Source organism: Pan paniscus, chromosome 1, assembly GCF_029289425.2.
Source record: "Pan paniscus chromosome 1, NHGRI_mPanPan1-v2.0_pri, whole genome shotgun sequence".
Taxonomy (NCBI): Eukaryota; Metazoa; Chordata; class Mammalia; order Primates; family Hominidae; genus Pan; species Pan paniscus.
Genome location: NC_073249.2, coordinates 78,769,461 through 78,784,023, shown reverse-complemented (window position 1 = coordinate 78,784,023; position 14,563 = coordinate 78,769,461). Strand labels below are relative to the sequence as shown.

The 14,563-nt window shown below is 38.5% G+C and overlaps 1 protein-coding gene across 4 annotated transcripts in view; it reads left to right on the top strand.

The window, feature by feature from the left end:
• MROH9 (maestro heat like repeat family member 9) overlaps positions 1 to 14,563 on the top strand; it is a 132,348-nt gene that overhangs the window by 41,539 nt on the left and 76,246 nt on the right. For 2 of the 4 annotated variants that reach the window (XM_003824644.5, XM_055111690.3), the window contains exons 9-11: positions 6,050 to 6,162; positions 9,184 to 9,333; positions 12,478 to 12,626. In XM_003824644.5, the coding sequence (XP_003824692.2) occupies positions 6,050 to 6,162; positions 9,184 to 9,333; positions 12,478 to 12,626 (412 nt within the window). The remainder of the gene's footprint in view (positions 1 to 6,049; positions 6,163 to 9,183; positions 9,334 to 12,477; positions 12,627 to 14,563) is intronic. The other 2 variants (XM_055111691.2, XM_055111687.2) reach the window with 1 other exon arrangement.

Below are 14,563 nucleotides of genomic sequence, written 5' to 3'. Positions count from 1 at the left end.
GGAGATTGAGTATAGTCAGTAGACTTCCTTTCTGGATGTCTTCACAGGACTGAGCCTTGTACAGGGTCTGTATTTGTATCTGACTTCTCATCTTTGGTTTCATGGTAGGGTATGTTAGTGAGATATTTTGTTGTTGAAGCTTTAGGGTGTGATCTGGTCTGGTCAATGGCACTTAGGCATAGTGATCAGTTGGTAGACTCTTGCTCAGTTGTGGCTCCCCTATATTTCCTTACAGTAGCAGCTGTGCTTCTTCTCAGTGCCCCGAAAGCATGGGCTCCTTTCCCACTTAAGTGTTGGCTATAGATCATGGCTTGGCACTTTCAGGATGCCTACCACAACTCTGGGTTGATTTCAAGGTTTATGTTTCCTCCCCAACTTGGAGGCAGCAGAGAAAGGGACCTCAGCAGTGAGTGTGGCCAAGGATCTTTTACTTGTCTTCTGGAGGCTCCACACCAGAGAGATGCAGGTCAGCAATTGCTCAGTGCAATCAACCCAGGATTGAAGGTCTGTGCTGTGGGCCCAAGCTAGGAGTTCCCTGCCTGGTGATGAGCAGGGAACATGAGTAGAACCCACAGGAGACAGACTGGCCCCCTTTCTCTGGGTTGACTGTAACTTGCTGGAGTTGCAGATTAGGTATTTACAGTCTTTGCTCCTTCTTTAGTCTGAGGGTAGCAGGGATAGTACCACTGCAGAGGCAGTGGCAGAGGAGTTTTCAGTTGCCCCCTTGAGCTCTACTTCCAAGAAACATGGAGCTGCTGTTACTGAGATTGTTCAGCCAGTAGAGTGGGACAGCTAAATTGCTGGTATGAGCTTGGGGTTATGCTTGTTGGAGAGCAGGAGTTCAAAGGCTCTCCAGGTGGAAAGATTGGTCTCCTCTCCCTACAGTGACTGTGGTGTGCTATAAGCTCAGGTGTAGCCCTCAGGCTCATTTCTTCCCCAAATTGAGGGCAGCAGGGATAGAACTCTACTGTGGCAGTGGCAGAGGGGCTGTCAAACACCTCTGGGAGCCTCTCCCCAGGGAGACTCCAGCCACTTACCAGTGGATATGCTCAGCCATGGTTGTGGGTGACCATTCTGCAGTTGTAAGCCAGGGGCCCTGGCTGGTGAGGAGTGGGGGTTGGGTATTTCCAGGGAATAAGGGCTAGACTCCTTTTCCTTTTGTGGCTGGAGTGTGTTGGAGGTGCCAGCATAGTGACTAGGCCCTTTGTTCCTTCCCCTAGCCCAAGGGCTGCTAAGGGAGTACTACTGCAATTGCAGTCGCGGAGGTATTGTGGGTTGACTCTGGGATTTTCTACTCAGAGAAATGCTGGGCTGCCTCTGATTGAAGGGGACAGGTGGGAGCAGGGTGGTTGTGCTGGAGTCCAAGGTCAAGAGGCCCTGTCTGGTGAGGAGAAGGACTGAGACCTGTGTGGAAAATAGCCCAGCCACTTTTTCATGTCAGGAATGCTCTGTGCTGGGAATCCAGACCAGCCTTTGGTCCCCACAGACTCTCAAGAACCTGGAGACAGTAAGGGTTATAAGACAGCAAAGAGGGCAACTCGCCCTCCCAGGGAGGTCTGTCCCAGGGAGTTGCAGAGATGCTACTGGCTCAATAGCCCTGGTGAGGGATTGCTGGAGATCCAAGCCAGGAGAACCTGTTCAGTGAAAGCTTAAATGATTGTTAGCATTTTGTAGCAATAAAATGTCTTTAATTAAGATATGTATATTTTTATACATAATGCTATTGCACACTTAATAGAATACAGCATAGTGTAAACATACATTTTATAGGTGCTAGGAAACCAACAAAATTAACATGGGTTACTTTATTGTGATAATCACTTTATTGCAATGATCTGAAACCAAACCTGTAGTATCTTTTGAGGTTATGTCTGCACTTAATGGTGAAATACTGAATGATTTCCCTGAAACATCAGAAACAAGGCAAGGATGTGCACTGTCATTAGTTCTATTCTATTCAACATTGTGCAGAATAGAACTGAGAGTCCAGAAATAAATCCATATATATAGTCAGTTGATTTTTTATGAAGTTTCAAAGACAATTTAAAGGAGTGAGCAAAAACTTTTCAATAAATTGCGTTTGGAAAAAATGGATATTTATAGGCAGAAAAACAACTTTGATCTATACTTCATATATATTCAAATATTAATCCAAAGTGAGTAACAGAACTATATGTAAAATCTAAAACTATAGAACTCAAAGAAATTTTGGGGGCCTTGGATTAGGCAAAGATTTCTTAGATACAATAGTCAAAGTATAAATGAAAATAAATGATAAATTAGATATTTCTGCTCTTTGAAAGATACTGTTAATAGTTAAGCCACAGACTGGGAGAAAATATTTGCAAACTACATATCTGATAAAAGACCCATATTCAAAGTTCATAAAGGACATCAAAACTCTGTAAGAGGAAGAAAGGAAGTCATCTCTGTTTGCAGATTACATCATTTTATATTTAGAAAACCCCATCATCTCAGTCCACAAACTTCTTGAACTGATAAGCAACTTTAGCAAAATCTCAATACAAAATCAATGTGCAGAAATCACAAGCATTCCTTTACACCAACAATAGGCAAGCAAAGAGCCAAATCATGAATGGACTCCCATTTACAATTGCTACAAAGAGAATAAAATACCTAGGAATACAGCTAACAAAGGATGTGAAGGACCTCTTCAAGGAGAACTGCAAACCACTGCTCAAGGAAATAAGAGAGGACACAAAAAAATAGAAAAACATTCTATCCTCATGGATAGAAAGCATCAATATTATGAAAATGGCCATACTGCCTAAAGTAATTTATAGATTCAATGCTATTCCTATCAAACTACCATTGACATTCTTCACACAATTAGAAAAAAACTATTTTAAATGTCATATGGAATCAAAAAAGACCCCGTAGAGCCAAGACAATCCTAAGCAAAAAGAACAAAGTTGAAGGCATCATGCTACCTGACTTCAAACTATACTACAAGGCTACAGTAACCAAAACAATATGGTACTTGTACCAAAAATATAGACCAATGGAACAATGGTGCTGGTACCAGACATATAGACCAATGCAACATAACAGAGACATCAGAAATAACACCACACATCTACAACTATCTGATCTTTGACAAACCTGACAAAAACAAGCAATGGGGAAAGAATTCTCTGTTTAATAAATTGTGCTGGAAAAACTGTCTAGCCATATGCAGAAAACTGAAACTGGACCCCTTCCTTACATCTTACACAAAAATTATCTCAAAATGGATTAAGACTTAAATGTAAAACCTAAAACCATAAAAACCCTAGAAGAAAACCTAGGCAATACCATTCAGGACATAAGCATGGGCAAAGACTTCATGAATAAAACACCAAAAGGAATTGCAAGAAAAGCCCAAATTGACAAATGAGATCTAATTCAACTAAAGAGCTTCTGCACAGCAAAAGAAACTATTATCAGAGTGAATAAGCAACCTACAGAATGGGAGAAAATGTTTGCAATCTATCCATGTGACAAAGGTCTAATATGCAGAATTTACAGGGAACTTAAAAAAATTTACAAGAAAAAAACAAACAACCCCATCAAAAAGTGGGCAAAGGATACAAACAGACAGTTCTCAAAAGAAGACATTTACATGGCCAACAAACATGAAAAAACCTCAACATCACTGATCATCAGATAAATGCAGATTAAAACCACAATGAGATAACATCTCATGCCAGTCAGAATGGTGATTATTCAAAAATCAGGAAACAATAGATGGAGGATGTGGAGCAATAGGAATACTTTTACACTGTTGGTGGGAATGTAAGTTAATTCAACCATTGTGGAAAACAGTATGGTGATTCCTCAAGGTTCTAGAGCCAGAATACCATTTAACCAGCAATCCCATTGCTGGGTATATACCCAAAGGAATATAGATCATTCTACTATAAAGACATATGCATACATATGTTTATTGCAGCACTATTTACAATGACAAAGACATGGAACCAACCCAAATGCCTATCCATGATAGACTGGATAAAGAAAATGTGGTACATACATACACTGGAATACTATGCAGGCACAAAAAGGAATGAGATCATGGCCTTTGCAGGGACATGGATGAAGCTGGAAGCCATTATCCTCAGCAAACTAACACAGGAACAGAAAAACAAACCACGTGTTCTCACTCTTAAGTGGGAGTTGAGCATTGAGAACACATGGACACAGAGAGGGGAACAACACACACCAGGGCTTGTTGGAGGTGGGGGGTGCGGGGAGGGAACTTAAAGGACGGGTCAATAGGTGCAGCAAACCACCACAGCACATGTGTACCTACGGAACAAACCTGCACGTTCTGCACATGTATCCCCTTCCGCTTTTTTTTTTAGAAGAAATAAAAAAAAAAAACTCTCTATGAAAAAAGATAACCAAATAAAAAATAAAAATGGATTTAAATAGCCAAAGAAGCACAGATAGCAAAGAAGCAAATCAAATAATATTCTATATATACTTATTAAAGAAATGTAAATTAAACCTATAATGAGATACCACTACACACTCATTAGAATGTCTAAAATTAAAAAGACTGATTCTGCCATGTGTTGTTAAGGATGTCACTGGAGCTCACATACATTGCGGGTGAAACTGTAAAATGGTATAACAACTTTGGAAAGTAATTTGGCACTATCCTAAAAAGTTAAACTATAGCTATCATATGATTCAGTCATAACACAATTTTATATTTACCTGAGAGAAATAAAAGCAATTGTTCGTACAAACACTTACTGGTACATGAATGTTCATAACACCATTATTTGTAATAGCCTCAAACCGGAAACAACCTAAATGTCCATTAACAAGCAAATAGATAAAGAGATTTGGGTATGTACATATAATAGAATACTATTATTCACAGTTAAAAAGAACAAACTATTAATATGTACGAAAACATGGATGAATCTCAGTAGTTTTGCTGAGTGAAAGAAGCCAATCCCCCCCAAAAAGAGTACATATGGTATGATCCACTTATATAAAATTAGAAAGTACCAACTTGACAGAGAGCAGATGACAAGAAGTGGATAAGTTGTTGCCTTGGAGTCAGAGGATGGATACAGGGATTAGGTGTGAGGGGTTACAAAAGGGCATGAGGAAACTTTTGGAGACAATAGATATGTTCATTTTTTTTCCTGTGGTAATGTTTTACTGAGTGTATAGATACACAAAAACTTGCCAAGTTGTTCACCTTAGATATGTTATATGGGCTGGGCATGGTGGCTCACACCTGTAACCCCAGCAATTTGGGAGGCCTGGGCGGGCAGATTACTTGAGCCCAGGAGTTGGAGACCAGCCTGGGCAACATAGTGTGACCCTATCTCTACAAAATATGTATATTTTTAATTAGCTGGGCACTGTGGCATGTACCTGCAATCCCAGCTACTGGGGAGGCTGAGGTGAGAAGATCAGTTGAGCCCAGGAAGTCAAGGCTGCAGTGAACCCTGTTTGTACCACTGGACTTCAGTTTGGGTGACAGAGCAAGATCCGGGGTCAAAAAAGACAAAAAACAAAAACAAAATCAGTAAATAAATGTCAATTATATCTCTATAGAGCTATTTAAAAACAAACAAAATCATTTAAAGCTCACCTTCTCCAGAACTGAAGTTATCTGCACCTGAAGCTTTTGCTGAGCACTTCTGGATTCCCTGGTCTACCACTCCTCAGCTCATTTCAGTTGCCTCCAAGTCTACTTTCCCTGCCAATAGACCCTCCAGCTTAGCATTAGCTTTTCCAGCACACTGAACCATGCATTTGAAGGTCTATATATATATGTTATCTTGTCAGGCTATTATTAAAAGTATTTGTCCATTCATATGTCACATGGACTCTCTTAAACACTTTATGAATTCTGTGTGAGTGCCATAAAATTTTATGAGACTAAACTATGAGCAGAGAGTTAAATATTCGGAAAACTTCAGATCTCCAAAACTGGGCAGGAAAAGAAAATTGGAAATAGTAATGTCATAGAACAAACCAGTGATCAAATAACAACCTGAAACTCTTTTTCTTAACAAAGCAGATATTGGAACAAATAAGCCTACAAACAGTAAAAGTCATAGCCTCCAGTTTCCTTCTTCTGATGTAGAATTTCTACCCAAGGAGTTTCAACAAGACGAAAGTAAAATAGCTCAGGTAACTTAGCCCCCACTTTTTCTGAGGGCTTTTGTTTATGTGTATTATTACTCTTAGTAACAATTTATTTCAACAAAGTTTATGTCGTTAGTATTTTTTCGTTTTTTTTTAAACTCAGTGTGATAAAATGTAAATGATTATAGACCATTTAGTTTTCTGATTTTCATCTCTATTAATAGTAGTTATGCCTATTATTCCCAAATATAGTAATTTGTATTACTTTACTTAATCCTTATAGAAAGCAAATGAGGTATTTCCTAGTTACACTTCTTTTTGTTTGGCCAACAAATAGTTCACTAAAAATGGAGAACTTCTGCTTATTTAGAAAAATTAACAGTCATCAGTTAACAGACTTTCCAATACTATCATAATTTAATCTGCAAACATCATAATGACACTGTGATTTTGTTTAAAAGCGCTATTAAATGAAAAATAAAAATTTAAAAAGCCTACATGATAAACCTCAGTACCAAGTAAGTAGTTTTTACACTGTCTCGACCCTTGGGAGAACTGTGAGGCTCTATAGCCATATATACTCCCTCACCTTCTTCAGACTACATAGGTTTAGCCATAGGCTCCAGAAGTTGCACAGCACTGGGGCCCAGGTTGGGATTTCCAGCACCTTCCAGCCACACACGTTGAGCTAGTAGTTCAGCAAAACTTCTGAGGAAACCCGTTAGACTAGCTCATCTCTTGGGGTGGGAGGATCTAGGGGTTCCTCTTAAAACTACATGTATAAAGCAGTGTCTTCTTCCATGGCTGAGATGGGTTGAATTGTGGGAGGCTGAGGATACGCAGAAGCAATACATCTAACATGGTATGGTCAAAAATACTGCATAGCTGTCTTAAATATGTAGAAGCCCAATGGTACATCTTTCCAAAATCAAAAGTTATTCTTTCCCACCTCCTCTCAAAAATTTCAAGCCTGGATGACTATGTTCATTCACATGAAGAAACCAGGCATCTGTTTAAGTTTACTAGCAAATCTTCCCTCATCCTTCCATCCTCCACTCCAGTATCCTGGAATTGAAATCCTGAGTACCATGACTGGGCTAATGAACCTAGGACCAGCAGTCTGTTGGGGCCTCTCCTAAGCTGTTCATGAGACTTATCATCACAGCCTCTAGGTTGGTGTCCTTGCTTATCTGAGTTTAATGTCCATCAGGTGTAAAAATCCTTGGGGTTGGGGGAGGTACCCTGGGTCCTTGTGTTCATGACCTGTTATTCATTTCCCAATTGTGAGACCAAAGCAAGCCCAGCACTACATGCGGGAACAGTAGCTGGAAAACCTGGAGTTGGGACTTCCAGTAGTAGATGGAACAGGTAAATTGAAAGAATACAAGATTGTAGAAACAAGACCAAGAGGACTATAGCCAAAGACAAAGTTCAAAGCATGCAAATAGGGGTAGAAGCAGCAAGGTTGCTAACCATGGAAGCTGGAAGCAAAGCACCATTAAATGGGAGGGCTGGATTGAAAAACAAAACCGAAAACAATTCCCAAACTATGGCACTCTCATTTGATATAGTGGTTGGTTGTAAGAGAGGACACTGTTTTGCAAAGGATCCACAGAGAGCCACAAAAGTGTCATTAACTAAAAATATATATGTTTATATATGTTCATACCAAATAAACTAATAGTGTCACTCATGGGAATTTATAGAAAGAAATAACTCAAAATGGCACCATTATTTGTGAGAAGAGCTTCTTCACAGATTTTTTAAAGTATATGCCAAACATAGAGGAATAAATGAAAATCTATGGACTATTAAGTTAATAGTATATTATGCAAACATTCAAGCAAGCGGCATCAAGAACATGTAACAACACGGCGTAGCAGTAAGAAGCAGGAGGAGATAAAAATGACCTCTGAAGAACCCAGCTGATCCTGTGTGATTGGTGTATTTCTGGAGAGTTACGTGTAGATAATATTTTACAAAGCAAACCTACCATTTTATATAATCTACTATCACATCTTCACCTGTACATGACAGAAACTTCTAACACTGGCTCTAAGTTTCACTGGGAATTGCTTCTTCTACAACTTTTTAGATAGATACTAAATTTTTTGTTGAGTAAGCAAATATTCAAGAAGAGAATATTCTGCCCTCCAATATTTTTAAAAAATCCAGCGTCATATAATTAAATCTGGCTCTCTTAAAGTAGGGCAAACTATTTATGATATTCAGCCCACCTCTCCAAGCCTTGGTTACCCCCCTCTAATTTTCTTCCATAGCTTTCCAAGATTCCCATCCATCACCCCTCTGCCCAGTGGGAGAGGAGCTAGTGATCATCAATTCTCACTCAGACCTTAGTTCTGCCTTATGACCAAAAAGCAATACTCCATCCCTTTAAGGAGAGTGAAGAAAAACCTTTATTGGTGAGATTGGGTATCCTCTGTACTTGGGAGAATGACTTTTTTTTTTCCATATAAAGGCAAAAGGAGAAAATTTGGCTCGTTTATCTTTCTTTGAGAAATCTATAATCAATGTGAGTTTGTTCAAATTTTACAATCCATGGATAGTCCTCCAACTTTAAAAAGGGATTATTTGAATTGTAGTTCTTGCACCTTGATCATGGACATAAAGGCCTTTTATTTCTTTCTGCTTCCTGATCCCTTTCTGTAAAAGAGGAAAGTCCATGCCTTTGATTCCCTTGACTTCCTCACCCTGTCCCCTCCTGCTTCTTCTGCTTTCTTCATACTTGTTTCTGATTGGAGCAAACTCATTTCCAAAACTGAATAAATTCATGATAATATTTGAACAGCTGAATTGCTTTAAAATCAGAAGAAAAAAATTAAACATAATTTCACTTGGATTATAGTCATTTTTGTACCAACATTGTTGTAAAATATAATTTTTAATATTTTTCATGGAAGAAAGAGACTCCAACAAGATGTATATGGCCCACGGAAGACTTGTGGCCCTGCCTGGCTCTTGAGCATCCCCCACCATGTCTGAGTTTAGCTGTCTTATGTTGGTGTGAGTAAGGCCTGAGGTCATGACTATCCTTTGTGGTTGCAGAGAGTAGGGCAAACCTTACTGCCTCCCTTGCTGACTGACTTTGTGTGGAGTCTTCTGATGAAACTCTCTTCACCTGATGATAAAATCGCATCTGATGCAGCATCCATACTGATATTTACTCTGGAATTTCATGCTGAGAAGGTCACCATGGTAAGATACTTGACAATAAGCAGGAGAGCACAGGGTTTACTCTCTAATGTGCATTTTTGCCTGTGTTGTATGTCCACTTCTTTTTATATGTATTTCTTGTCATTGTTCATTAAATGACTTCAATATAATGAGGCTTTTGGTTTTTTAAGTTTTACTTAGAGACAGGGTCTTGCTCTGTGGCTCACGCTGGAGTGCAGTGGTGAAACCTTGGCTCACTGCAGCCTCAAACTCCTGGGCTTAAGCAATCCTCCCACCTCAGCCTCCTAAGCAACTGGGACTACAGGCATGTACCACCACACCCGGCTAATTTTTTAAACGAATTTTTGTAGAGATGGAGGTCTTACTATGTTGCCCAGGCTGGTCTCAAACTCCTGGGCTCAAGCAACCCTCCCACCTTGGCCTCCCAAAGCATGAGGGTTACAGGCATGAGCCACCATGCCTGGCCTGAGAATTTTTTGTGTGAAATATTTCAAGCATACGAACAATTTTAGAGAGTAAGTAATGAATGCTTATCCACCAATCATATTAAATCATAATATTTTGCCATATTTGCTTTAGAATTTTTAAAGAAATACATTAACAGCAATAAAATAGTATAGCTGTAATTGAAATCCCCTGTGTATCCCTTAAGGAACGATTTCAAAGACTCTCAGCTTGCGTAGAGCTGGCTACATAATTTGTGGGGCTCAGTACAGAATGAAATCTGGGACTGCCTCCTCACAACGTAGGAAATAATGTCATTAAATGTGTAAGCACATGCAGTGTTCGCCTTTCCTCCACAGTCTCTCTCTCTCAATTCTTCATGCTGGTTTTATTTGCTATTTAACGTCTTTCTAAGCAAAAAGAACAATTAACATTTTTTAGTCGTGAACACAAATTTTACTATCCATACATATATTGTGCAATGCCAGTTACAAACGTAAGCATAGGCGCATTTAGCTCATGTGCAGAATCACCAAAATAATGCTATTTGTGTTTCACAGCTCACACATGCATACGTATTACATTCTTTCCAAAAGGGTGGAAACACTACGTAAAACTAGCTCGACTTTTAAAATTTCAATTTTTATCATTCATATATCCTACCAACATTCTCTACCTTCGGCTTATTGATGAGTAAGGAAAGCCTGAAAGGAAAATAATTTATGGCCTACCCTTTCTGTTTCCTTCTATGTCATTTTCAGACTAAGTGGGAATTTTTAAAGTAGGTTACAGTTTCAATAAGATGCTTATCTTGTTTTTCCACTGAGCTTCACATCATCGGTCCCCTGGCATTTTGTGAACACCACATGTGAATGGGACCACAGGAACAATGGCAGACTCACATACTGTATCTCCTCTGCTCCACTGTCCCATGGGACTTGATTTACAAAATACAAAGATGAAATTGTTTAAAAGTTCAAGGTGATAGTGGCAGAGCTTTAAACAAAGTAAGGGTACCTTCTCAGCATGGAGCCCTGTGCAAACACATAGGTCACAGGCCCATGAAACCAGTCCTGATGGTGACATGAGGAATGAACCTCTAGTTCCCTCTCCTGACACAGGAGTGCAAGGTGACTGAAAATAATCTGAGAAGTCTTACTCAAATTCATAGAGCAGGAAAGGGGAGGTGATGCTTTATATAGAACTCTCAATGCTGCTGCAGATGGGAGCATTCTGTAGGGCAAACACAACCACAGGGAAAGGTGAAGGGCAAGAGTCATCTTACAAAATAGAGTTCTCTTCTAGTGAAGTGGGAAAGAGCACTCAAAGGAAGGCGAGATGAAGGCTTACCAAGTCCCTGAGAGAAAGAGAGACCAAACAGAAAACTAGATTTGTAAAACTAGCTTCTGCTACAGTGAAATCCCTAACCACAGAAACAAAATGAACAAAATGGGCTCCTCAATTTATGACCCAACCCCAGCTCCCACAAGCAACTGGACTACTGAAAACAGTGGATTCTTGTCTTAGATGGGGTTAGGTTCTAAAATGAGTTATAAGGCTAAAAACATCCCTAAAAAATCCCCCAAATTGCATATACAGTATATGGGCTTATAATCTCTAAATAATCCTAACACATCAACTATTTCATCAAAATTGAAACAGACCATCATTTTTATAACTGGACATAAATTAGCATAAATTTCTATAATTAAGCACCCAGTGACATAGGTGGCTTGCTTTAGAGGTATTTGCATTTAAAATAGGAAGAGGACAACTAGAAGAAGCTCTAAATCCTATACTTAAAAGGTCTGTGGAAAAGAGTAGTTTGATATCTCTCATTTCTTGCTCACCTTGGAACCTATGTGGTTGGAAAAGTACCCTGCACTTTTTAACATTTATAATTTTTTCTTTTGTTTGCCATAGAAAGTTGTACAGATAAATGAACTGTATATGATGTAACTGCAGGGTAATGTAAATTTGCATCAACTAATTTTTCAGCTTATAATCTCTGTTAGTCTAAAATTTATGATCCAGGATCACAAGAAAAATTTAAGAAGAAAAAAATGCAATGGATTATTTTCAAAATAAGAAGTGAGATGATCTGAGTGGATTAAATTTGATATTGAATACACAGCCACTGATTTGAAACAAATTTCAGATCCAGCTAGAACTCTCCTTGTTCAAGAATGAGTAAAAAGGGGGAAAAATGACACTAACATGGGACCTACGAGTAGAGTTTGCAAGATTGTGGGTTAGTGTTTACCATTCTGGGTCATTCCTCCAGTACATGGTTCATCCCTTCAATATGTGGATTCAAATTGTCTTTAACTTGCAAAAGTTTTCTTTGAAGTATACACTGTAGCTCCATTGTTATTCTGTTCCATTATTTTGATTTTCTTTAAGTACTTGAATTATATGTATGTTTCCTATACCGAGCTTATATTTCTTATGTAATGAATTCAACCCTCCCAAAATAAACTTTTAAAGAAATGGGCATTTTCCTGCTATTCATAAATGCACAGATTCAGTCTTCATCCAGATGAATATTTTGCATTGTGTAGTCACACATGTAAATATGCTTTCTACTAGTGCTTATCTGTATGTTAGTTGCTGCTTTGGTAATTCTGAGAAAAAGTGAATTCTTATGTCCAAGAAATGCCTTAGTTTAGAGGTGACCATGGAACAGGAGATTCTTGTTTACCTGTGGAATTTCTCTTCCAGGTGTCTAAGATCGTGGATGCTATTTACAGGCAATTGTGTGATAACAATTGTATGAAGGATGTTATGTTGCAGGTTATCACTTTGTTGACATGTACTTCACCCAAGAAGGTCATCTTTCAACTTATGGACTACCCAGTTCCAGCAGACGAGTAAGGCCCCCCAACCCTCTGTCCCTTCCACAAGGGCTTGTTCACAGTCTGCACTGTCAGATGGACCTGGGTTCAACTCTCAATCTACCATAGTCAGGCCTGGTTTCTTTTTTCTGAAAGAGAAAATCTATTTTTGCACCATGTGGGATACTTGTAAGACTTAAATAAGATCATATGTGTTATGCATATCTTTGTATAATACCTAAAACACAATAGGCCCACAAGATATGACCAATGTCACTATTATTTATCTGAGGCTTTAAATTGTGTTCTGTTGCATATCCCAGAGGAACAAACCTCTCCTCAATGTGATAATGGATTTTTATTCCCGTTTGTGAATTTACTCATTTTTGTTGAGGAAATAAATTTGTACATGTAGTGTTTTTCTTGTTTATGAAGGACAGACATAAGATATTTCTACATACCAATAACAGCATTAAAATTGGGAGTCCTGTGTCCTTTAACTATTAGACTGAAATTTATGATCCAGGATCACAAGAAAAGTTTAAGAAGAAAAAAATACAAACGCGAGTCTATGGGACAATATGAACCTAACAGGCACATTAGAAGAGCTTAGAAAAATCACACCACTCCATTTCTACAATTGGCATAAACATTGGAAATCAAGGTACTACTTCTCTACTATGAACAGTGTAAAAGGCAGAGAGTTTTATTTTGAAGAGGACTTGGGCTTTGGAAACAAATGAATCTGTTTCCATCAACTTTGACCCTTACATTTTATGTGACATTATGCAAGTTTGATAAAACTCCCCGATGCTAAATTTCCTCATCTAGAAAATGAGGAAAGTTCTATCTATAGATATGTTATGTGGGTTGCTTAGTTAGTTAATGTCTGTGAAAGGGCATTGAAATCAACAAAACTCTAAACAAATCACATAACTTTATTTTTCAGACTGAAAGATGGTATTTATTTAGGAAGCTTTAACTCACAAAGTATTTTACTATTCATGAAATTCCTAGAAAGATCTTTGTAAGATGATTTACTCATCCAGGAACTAAGCACCCACTTTGTGTAAAGTATTACTGGCCCTTAAGCAGTTTGCTGAGGAGAGGGAATATATCCACATGTATACAAGACAAAAATTGCCAATAAATCTGGTACAAGCAATATGTGCTGAGGAAGTACAGAAAGCAGGCATAATTTGTTAGGTGAACTTAATCAAAGCTGCTACCAGCAGGTCTAATTCTATGTGAGGATTGAGGTAGAAAAGGCCAGGATTTGGAGTGAAACTAAACCAAAGAAACACATGGAACATTTGCTCAGCCAAGAGGTATGAACAAGTGGTAAGACAAGGAGACACGGCATATGAGAGTTGATGTCCATGTGATTCTAAGTGGGACCTGTAGGCAGGAGCAGGTGGGTAGTGGGTGCTACAGAGCTGGGTATTTCCATATTCCAAGAGATCAGGCACCTATATGATGAACCTAAAAACAGAAAGGCTGAGCAATAAGTGTCAGAACCCAGTATGAATTGGCAAGGTATCAGAAATACATCGGTGTAGAGATGTATAGCAGTTTCTAAGATAAGCAATAGTAAGACTAATCTTGAAGAGTGTCGAGTATATAGGAAAAGGAGCTAGGGGACTGGAGGTTGAGAAGCCAGGATTTTAATAGCATCTGTGTCACTCACTGTGTGACATTTGACAAAATGGCTCACTCTTCTGAGCTCAGTTTTGTTTTTATTTTTATTATTTAATTAGTTCATTTTTATTTAGGGTTTTTTAATTTTTATATTAATCTACATATTAATTTATATTCCCATGCCAGTTTTTAAATATTCTATTATTCCTGAACAAACAAAGTCACAAGGCCAGAGGAGCAGAGGAAGTATAGATTGCAGAAAGCTGATCAGTTCTTGACAGTGAGCTAGACAGACATTTAAATTGCAGTAGAAATGAACTTGCAGACCAGACTCT